This window comes from Halictus rubicundus, unplaced genomic scaffold (assembly GCF_050948215.1).
Source record: "Halictus rubicundus isolate RS-2024b unplaced genomic scaffold, iyHalRubi1_principal scaffold0407, whole genome shotgun sequence".
Classification (NCBI taxonomy): Eukaryota; Metazoa; Arthropoda; class Insecta; order Hymenoptera; family Halictidae; genus Halictus; species Halictus rubicundus.
In genome coordinates, this window is record NW_027488948.1 from 166,571 (window position 1) to 177,146 (window position 10,576).

Here is a 10,576-nt window from a genome sequence, read left to right on the forward strand (position 1 = left end):
TGTTTTCTCGCCGTCGTTGCCACTTTGGACGCTGCTGCAGCTGGTGAAGATACTCAGTTCTCCATCTGCGCCAAAAGTGGTCGTGGAGATTACGGATTAATCTCCACCGCGCGGTCAGAGACGAGGCGGTTGCCTCGGGGGGAGGCTCGGGGGGGGTGTGAAGTGGTTCGCCGACTAGGAAGTGCCCGGGAGTGAGTGGACTAGTGTCCTGTGGGTCGTCGGTCAGCGGGGTCAGAGGTCGTGAGTTCAAACACGCTTCGACCCGGCACAGCAGCGTGGCCATCTCTTCATAGGTGAGTGTCGCCTCCCCTATCACCCGTCGAAGGTGGTTTTTCACCGACTTGACCGCCGCTTCCCACAGGCCCCCCATATGCGGAGAGTAAGGAGGGATGAAGGTCCACTGCGTCCCGCCGTTGGCCAGTTCCTCCGAAACAGCCGTGTGGAATTGCGATGCCTCCCGGAACATTCCCCTCAGCATGACGTCAGCTCCCTTGAAGGTGGTCCCGTTGTCGCTGAGCAAGCTGCTGCATCGCCCCCGACGCGCCACGAACCGTTGGAACGCTGCCACGAAGGCCTCCGACGACAGGTCAGTCACTGCATCTAGGTGCACCGCCTTGGTGGCCAGGCAGACGAGCACCACAATGTATCCCTTGTGGCTCTTGTGACCCCTGCCCTTGGTGGTGCGAATCTGGATTGGCCCTGCATAGTCCACACCTGTTGCAGAAAAGGGCTTTGACGGACATACCCGGGAAGGCGGAAGGTCTCCCATGCGTTGTTGTCCCACTTCTGCCCGGAGCCGTGTGCAGGTGACGCAGTCACGTAGGACCTGCTTCGCCCTTGGTCGCAACCTGGGTATCCAAAAGGCCCTGTGGACCCAGGCCAGAGTCGTAGAGAGGCTCCCGTGCAGAGTCTTCTGGTGTGCATCCCGTACGATCAACGTCGCCAGGTGGGTCGACCTCTCGATGAGGACTGGGTGCCGCTGTGACTCCGGCAACGATGACAGCCGTAGGCGCCCTCCGACTCTCAGGACCCCGTCGTTGTCTAAAAACGGGACCAGAGTGTTGAGGCACGAGGAAGTCGGGATTACCTTACCTTGGGTGAGTGCTCTGATCTCCTGTGAGTACGTGCAGCGCTGCGTCACACGGACCACACAGGTTAGCGCTTCTTTTAATTCAGTAACCGACAGTGGCCCGGTCTTCTTGACAGCTGGCCTCCTGGTGTTGTGGATGAAGCGTCTGAGATAGGCTGAGACACGCGTCAGCCTTGAGAGTGAGGAAAACCTGAGGACCAGCGAGTTTTCCTCCGGTGCCACGACCACCTGCGCGACGGCGACAGACCTTTGTTCCGGTGCGACCTCGCATGGGCTGAGCGTAGTGGTCGCAGGCCACTCGCCAGGTGCGGCGGTCAGCCAGGAGGGTCCGTGCCACCAGAGAGGTGAGGCACGCAGCTCCTCAGCTGATATCCCTCGGGTGGCTAGATCTGCGGGGTTGTCCAGTGTCCCCACATGCCGCCACGTGACCCCAGGTAGGAGGTTCTGGATCTCCGCGACCCGGTGGGCGACGAAGGTCTTCCATTTCGACGGATGCGTCCGGATCCATGCCAGGGTCACCGTCGAATCGGACCAAGCGTGGGTTGTGACCTCGTCGAAGTTCAGAGCCGACCGCAGAGACGACAACAAGCGTGCGAGCAGAACCGCGCCGCACAGCTCCAGCCTGGGAATAGTCTGCGGTTTGATAGGAGCCACCCGCGTCTTCCCCATCAGAAGGTTCGACCAGGATCCCGTCTTACGCCGGACCACGAGGTAGACGACCGCCACGTACGCTCGTTCTGAGGCGTCACTGAAACCGTGGAGCTCCACGTCTGACATGCACGGTGAGAACCCAACCCACCTCGGTACCGTGACGACCGTTAATGAGGAAATCTCGATCCTTAGTTGTGACCAGCGTGCAGCCATCGACGCGTCCAGAGGCTCGTCCCACGAAACTCCAGCGAGCCAGAGGTCCTGCAGTATCGTTTTTGCTCGTACGATGACCGGAGCTAACCACCCAAGGGGATCAAACAGTCGGGCGATCTCGGAGAGCACGGTCCGCTTGGTCCACTTGGACGCAGCGGCATCCGAGAAAAGAGGTCCGCGGACTGCTAGCGTGTCCCCCCGGACGTCCCAGCAGAGCCCCAGAGCGCCGTGGACTTCCTTGTCTTGGAAGACCTTCTCCTCCACGCACGCAGCGCGGAGTTCGGGGACGTTGCTGGCCCATTTATCCAGCTGGAAACCCGCGGAGGAGAGGAGGTCCGTCAACTGCCGACGTATCTCCAACGCTCGCTGAAGGTCATCTGCGCCAGTCAGGATGTCGTCCACGTACGAATGTTCCCTGACGGCCCGTGCTCCTAACGGAAATCGACTCTCCCCGTCGACGGCTAGCTGCTTCAGGACCCGATTTGCGAGGTAAGGTGCCGGAGCAGTACCATAGGTGGCCGTCGAGAGCCTGAAATCAGTAACCGCTTCACCAGGATCATTCCTCCACAGGATTCGGAGCCAATCCTGATCTTCGGGGTGGACCAGAATTTGCCGGAACATCTTTACGATGTCCGCCGAGAATGCCACCTTATGCAGACGCCAACGGGTGATCACCGCCCACAGATCACTCTGGAGCTTCGGGCCAGCGAGCAGCGAGTCGTTCAGAGAGCCTCCTGAACCCATCCCGAGCGAGGCGTTGAACACGACCCGGATCTTCTTGCGACCGTCTGACACCTTCCAGACCGCATGGTGCGTCAAGTAGCAGCCGGGCTCGTGGTTCATCAGCGATTCCCACGCCCGCTCCATGTGTCCCAGACGATGATACTCCTCCATGAAACCCACGTACTGCTCGCGAAGAGATTGGTCGCGGGATCGGTTCCTCTCGGCGTTGAGTAGCATCCTCAGAGCGACCGCTCTCGAGGACGCGACCTTCGGGCGCTCCTCCCCCCTAAAAGGTAAGCGAACCACATACCTCCCGGTGGGGTCGCGTCGCGTGCTCTGGCTGAACAATTCCTCGCATCGTAGATCCTCTGGTGACATCGGTGACGACGGGGCGACTTCCTCCAGTTCCCAGAACAGCTGGAGGTCCGGTAACGAGGCCTGACGACTCACGTGGAGGATCCGTGTCGATCTTGCGGCTGCCGGCTGTTCGACGGGCCCTAGCAGAGTCCAGCCGAACGGAGTTCGGACAGCGACGGGTGTGCCAGCGGGCCCCGATCTCTTCTCCAGAAGTAGCATCCCGCAGACGTCGGCACCGAGCAGGACATCTACCTGTGCTGGCTCAGAGTAGTGCGGGTCCGCCAGAGGCAATCCCTGTACGTGAGGCCAGTCTCCAGGGAGGACACGCTGCGCCGGCGTCGGAGCGATGAGACGCTTTGTAACCAGGGCATCTACGGCCACCTGGAAAGTACGGTCAAGAGGAGATCGGAGGGTTACCTGGACCTCGGATCGTGCGGTTCCAACGTTCGCTCCCTGGTATCCCGTCAGCTCCACTCGCACCGCTCGTCTTTTCAGCCTGAGGGACTGAGCCGCCCACTCTGACAGGAACGACGACTCCGATCCAGAATCAAGCAGAGCCCTGACGGTGAGAGTCCGTCCGTTGGTCGCTTCTAGGGAGACCCTGGCGGTGGCGAGAAGGGTGACCCGGTTGGTGCTGACCGCGTACGCCGCCGACGTGGACGACGTCGTAGCCTCATTCGGTTGTCCCCGCTGGAAGGAGTCGTGAAGAGTGGTATGATGGGTCCCGTCGCACGCCCAGCAGCGGTACTCCGAGGAACACTGCGTCTGCTGATGACTGGACGCGAGGCAGTTGAGACAGAGGCCCTTTTTCTGCACGAACTGTCTCCTTTCCGCAGCTGAGAGAGCCTTGTACGTTTTGCACGCGCTAAGGGCGTGACTTCCAGAACACAGTGGGCACAGACGTCCTCCCTTAGGTTTGGGCTTCGTTTCGACCTTGACCGCCAACATGTTACGCGCAGAAGATGGGATGGGTCGGATCACGGCGCCTCCACCCTTCGGAACCGGAGCAGGCGGGTCCTGAGGCCGAGCCGACCCTAGAGCGTGAACGCGATTCTCGAGGTAGCTCTCCAAGTCGTCGAAGCACGGCGTGGCCGTGGGGTCCCTCAGAGACATCTCCCACGCCAACCTCGTCGTGTGGTCGAGCTTCTCCGACGCGAGAAACACCAGCCACTCGTCCCACTCCGCGACCGGTTTCCTTAACGCCTGGAACGCCCGCTGAGTCTGCCGAAATTCGTCTAGCAGACGCTTGATCTCTGACGGCTGGGCCTTCGCCAGGGTCGGGTAAGTGATCAAGCGTCTCATGTGCGCTGCAGTGAGTATCCGTTGATTCCCAAACCTCCGCTCCAAGGCCGTCCAAGCACCGTCGTAATTGGCCTCGGTGATGGGCGTGAGGTCCAACATTTTGGCGGCTTCACCTGTCAGACAGGACTTTAAATACTGCATCTTCCTCACTTTAGGGATGCGGGTGGACTCGTGGACGAGAGAGCAGAATTGGTCACGGAAGCTCTCCCACTGGTACAGGTCCCCCGAGAAGGAAGGCAGTTTCATCGGCGGCAGCACCACCTCCGACTCCGCCGGCATCGTGTTCACCGGCACGGGCGTGGGAGGGGCGGGTTTGGCCTCTAACATTTCGTCTATTGCAGAGCCGTGTTCGATGTAAGCCTCCTCGACCTCGGAGAAAAGGTCGGTGAACAGGTACGGGAGCGTGGGCTCTGCTTGGCGAGTGATCTCTGCATGGCGCTCGGTGAACAGTCTCCAGTAGCTCTCCAGCAACTCCCTTCGCCTCAAGAGGTTCGGTCGAGTCAGATACTCAGCTCCGCTTTTTCGCAGGTTGCTCAGGAAGCGGGAGATGCGACCGCCGAGATCCGTTTGCGCGGCCACGAGCTCTGTCACTTTCGTTGACATATTCGAACACGCGCACGATATGACCGAAGATAGTTGAAGGTGAGTTGAAACCGAAACACACCGAGTTTGGCCTTGCGGGCAACCTCAAACGCTCCAACTGTTTGTTTGTCGGACGGACGAGCTCGCCTTGGTACGGGTCACCAAAGGAGACAACCGTCGACGATTCAAAACTAACCGTTTTCGAAACACGTTCTTAACGGAAAAACTCGGCACTTTTCTCACTGTTGCTTCGTTTCCAGACGAGAAAACCGACGGAACGCCGCCTGGAGCACGAGCCGCGTGAAGAGAAGCACAAAAAACAGGGGCGCGGAATAAACGAGGGGGTGGATCGTTGCCGATGCTCAAGAGCCCGCTCGCACGTTGATCCGGCTCGAAGGACCAAATGTTTCGAACAATGCAGATCTCTCAATGATCTGAGAGAGTTCTGAAAGTTCTCTGAGATCTTGTGAAGAAATAGAGAAGCCGACGGATCGGGAAAAGCTATACGGGTTAAGGAACGCACGTAAAGAAAAACACCGATGGTCGATTGAACAGACAAGACTGCCACGATCGGCCGTTGTCTCGATCGCTCCTGCCTCCCGTTCCCCGCGCGGCTCGCGAGGTCCACCAAGCTGCTCGATCCACCCGGTGGCTCGCGGGACGCGGGGTGCGACGCAGGGGCGACGTCGCGCACGCGCCGTCGATCTAGTCGTTAGAGCCGATTTATTGAAAACATGTACATACGGTTCTGTCATATAACATTAAAATCGTGTTTTACTTGAGTGCACATAGAAATATGTTTGTCTTCTGCGCGTATCTTTATTGGCGGCTGAACCCCTCTTCGCGTAAATCCCGAACATTACTCGAATATAGAAGAATATACGAGAATACACCTGAATATACCTGAATATACTAGAATATAGCAGAATATACCAGAATATACTTGAATATACCAGAATATACCATAATATTAATAGAATATAGAAGAATATACGAGAATATACCTGAATATACTAGAACATAGAAGAATATACCAGAATATACCATAATATTACACGAATATAGAAGAATATACGAGAATACACCTGAATATACTAGAATATAGCAGAATATACCAGAATATACTTGAATATACCAGAATATACCATAATATTACTCGAATATGGAAGAATATACGAGAATATACCTGAATATACTAGAACATAGAAGAATATGCCAAAATATACCATAATATTACTAGAAAATAGAAGAATATACGAGAATATACCTCAATATACTAGAATATAGCAGAATATACCAGAATATAACAGAATATACCATAATATTACTCGAATATAGAAGAATATACGAGAATATACGATAATATTACTAGAATATAGGAGAATATACCATAATATTACTAGAATATAGAAGAATATTCGAGAATATACTAGAATATAGGAGAATATACCAGAATATACTTGAATATACGAGAATATAGCAGAATATCAAAGAATATACCATAATATTACTAGAATATAGAAGAATATACGAGAATATACCTGAATATACTAGAGCATAGAAGAATATACCAGAATATACCATAATATTACTCGAATATAGAAGAATATACGAGAATACACCTGAATATACCTTAATATTCTAGAATATAGCAGAATATACGAGAATATACTTGAATATAACAGAATATACCATAATATTCGAGAATATACTAGAATATAGCAGAATATACCAGAATATACTTGAATATACGAGAATATACTTGAATATACGAGAATATAGCAGAATATCACAGAATATACCATAATATTACTAGAATATAGAAGAATATACGAGAATATACCTGAATATACTACAACATAGAAGAATATACCAGAATATACCATAATATTACTCGAATATAGAAGAATATACGAGAATACACCTGAATATACCTGAATATACTAGAATATAGCAGAATATACCAGAATATACTTGAATATACCAGAATATACCATAATATTACTCGAATATAGAAGAATATACGAGAATATACGATATTATTACTAGAATATAGGAGAATATACCATAATATTACTAGAATATAGAAGAATATTCGAGAATATACTAGAATATAGCAGAATATACCAGAATATACTTGAATATACCAGAATATACCATAATATTACTCGAATATGGAAGAATATACGAGAATATACCATAATATTACTAGAATATAGAAGAATATACCAGAATATACCATAATATTACTAGAATATAGAAGAATATACCAGAATATACCATAATATTACTAGAATATAGAAGAATATTCGAGAATATACCATAATATTATTAGAATATAGAAGAATATACCAGAATATACCATAATATTACTAGAATATAGAAGAATATACCAGAATATACCATAATATTATTAGAATATAGAAGAATATACCAGAATATACCATAATATTACTAGAATATAGAAGAATATACCAGAATATACCATAATATTACTCGAATATAGAAGAATATACGAGAATATACCTGAATATTACTAGAATATAGAAGAATATACCAGAATATACCAGAATATACCTGAATATACTAGAATATAGCAGAATATACCAGAATATACTTGAATATACCATAATATACCATAATATTACTCGAATATAGAAGAATATACGAGAATATACCATAATATTACTAGAATATAGAAGAATATACCAGAATATACCATAATATTACTAGAATATAGAAGAATATACCAGAATATATCATAATGTTACTAGAATATAGAAGAATATACCAGAATATACCATAATATTACTAGAATATAGAAGAATATACCAGAATATACCATAATATTACTAGAATATAGAACAATATACGAGAATATTCCAGAATACACTAGAATATAGCAGAATATACTAGAATATACCAGAATATACCAGAATATACCAGAATATACCAGAATATACCATAATATTACTAGAATATAGAAGAATATACGAGAATATTCCAGAATATACTAGAATATAGCAGAATATACTAGAATATACCAGAATATACCAGAATATACCAGAATATACCAGAATATACCATAATATTACTAGAATATAGAAGAATATACGAAAATATACCTGAATATACTAAAATATAGCAGAATATGCCAAAATATAACATAATATTACTAGAAAATAGAAGAATATACGAGAATATACCTCAATATACTAGAATATAGCAGAATATACCAGAATATACTTGAATATACCAGAATATACCATAATATTACTCGAATATAGAAGAATAGAAGAGAATATACGATAATATTACTAGAATATAGGAGAATATACCATAATATTACTAGAATATAGAAGAATATTCGAGAATATACTAGAATATAGCAGAATATACCAGAATATACTTGAATATACGAGAATATAGCAGAATATCAAAGAATATACCATAATATTACTAGAATATAGAAGAATATACGAGAATATACCTGAATATACTAGAACATAGAAGAATATACCAGAATATACCATAATATTACTCGAATATAGAAGAATATACGAGAATACACCTGAATATACCTGAATATACTAGAATATAGCAGAATATACCAGAATATACTTGAATATACCAGAATATACCATAATATTAATAGAATATAGAAGAATATACGAGAATATACCTGAATATACTAGAACATAGAAGAATATACCAGAATATACCATAATATTACACGAATATAGAAGAATATACGAGAATACACCTGAATATACTAGAATATAGCAGAATATACCAGAATATACTTGAATATACCAGAATATACCATAATATTACTCGAATATGGAAGAATATACGAGAATATACCTGAATATACTAGAACATAGAAGAATATGCCAAAATATACCATAATATTACTAGAAAATAGAAGAATATACGAGAATATACCTCAATATACTAGAATATAGCAGAATATACCAGAATATAACAGAATATACCATAATATTACTCGAATATAGAAGAATATACGAGAATATACGATAATATTACTAGAATATAGGAGAATATACCATAATATTACTAGAATATAGAAGAATATTCGAGAATATACTAGAATATAGGAGAATATACCAGAATATACTTGAATATACGAGAATATAGCAGAATATCAAAGAATATACCATAATATTACTAGAATATAGAAGAATATACGAGAATATACCTGAATATACTAGAGCATAGAAGAATATACCAGAATATACCATAATATTACTCGAATATAGAAGAATATACGAGAATACACCTGAATATACCTTAATATTCTAGAATATAGCAGAATATACGAGAATATACTTGAATATAACAGAATATACCATAATATTCGAGAATATACTAGAATATAGCAGAATATACCAGAATATACTTGAATATACGAGAATATACTTGAATATACGAGAATATAGCAGAATATCACAGAATATACCATAATATTACTAGAATATAGAAGAATATACGAGAATATACCTGAATATACTACAACATAGAAGAATATACCAGAATATACCATAATATTACTCGAATATAGAAGAATATACGAGAATACACCTGAATATACCTGAATATACTAGAATATAGCAGAATATACCAGAATATACTTGAATATACCAGAATATACCATAATATTACTCGAATATAGAAGAATATACGAGAATATACGATATTATTACTAGAATATAGGAGAATATACCATAATATTACTAGAATATAGAAGAATATTCGAGAATATACTAGAATATAGCAGAATATACCAGAATATACTTGAATATACCAGAATATACCATAATATTACTCGAATATGGAAGAATATACGAGAATATACCATAATATTACTAGAATATAGAAGAATATACCAGAATATACCATAATATTACTAGAATATAGAAGAATATACCAGAATATACCATAATATTACTAGAATATAGAAGAATATTCGAGAATATACCATAATATTATTAGAATATAGAAGAATATACCAGAATATACCATAATATTACTAGAATATAGAAGAATATACCAGAATATACCATAATATTACTCGAATATAGAAGAATATACGAGAATATACCTGAATATTACTAGAATATAGAAGAATATACCAGAATATACCTGAATATACCTGAATATACTAGAATATAGCAGAATATACCAGAATATACTTGAATATACCATAATATACCATAATATTACTCGAATATAGAAGAATATACGAGAATATACCATAATATTACTAGAATATAGAAGAATATACCAGAATATACCATAATATTACTAGAATATAGAAGAATATACCAGAATATACCATAATGTTACTAGAATATAGAAGAATATACCAGAATATACCATAATATTACTAGAATATAGAAGAATATACCAGAATATACCATAATATTACTAGAATATAGAACAATATACGAGAATATTCCAGAATACACTAGAATATAGCAGAATATACTAGAATATACCAGAATATACCAGAATATACCAGAATATACCAGAATATACCATAATATTACTAGAATATAGAAGAATATACGAGAATATTCCAGAATATACTAGAATATAGCAGAATATACTAGAATATACCAGAATATACCAGAATAT

The 10,576-nt window shown here is 43.6% G+C and overlaps 1 protein-coding gene across 1 annotated transcript; it reads right to left on the reverse strand.

Moving 5' to 3' along the window:
- Positions 1 to 815: 815 nt before the first annotated feature.
- On the reverse strand, positions 816 to 4,939 carry LOC143364287 (uncharacterized). The gene is made up of 2 exons (XM_076804719.1): positions 1,125 to 4,939; positions 816 to 1,041 (listed from the first exon to the last, which is right to left on the reverse strand). The coding sequence occupies exons 1-2, from the start codon at positions 4,937 to 4,939 to the stop codon at positions 816 to 818; spliced, it is 4,041 nt and encodes a 1,346-aa protein (XP_076660834.1).
- Between the last annotated feature and the right edge of the window lie 5,637 nt (positions 4,940 to 10,576).

Coding starts and splice junctions, on each gene's coding strand:
- LOC143364287 (XM_076804719.1), bottom strand. CDS start 4,939: ATGTCAACGAAAGTGACAGAGCTCGTGGCCGCGCAAACGGATCTCGGC. Junction 1,042..1,124: donor CGTGTGACGCAGCGCTGCAC/GTACTCACAGGA, acceptor TCCCGTTTTTAG/ACAACGACGGGGTCCTGAGA.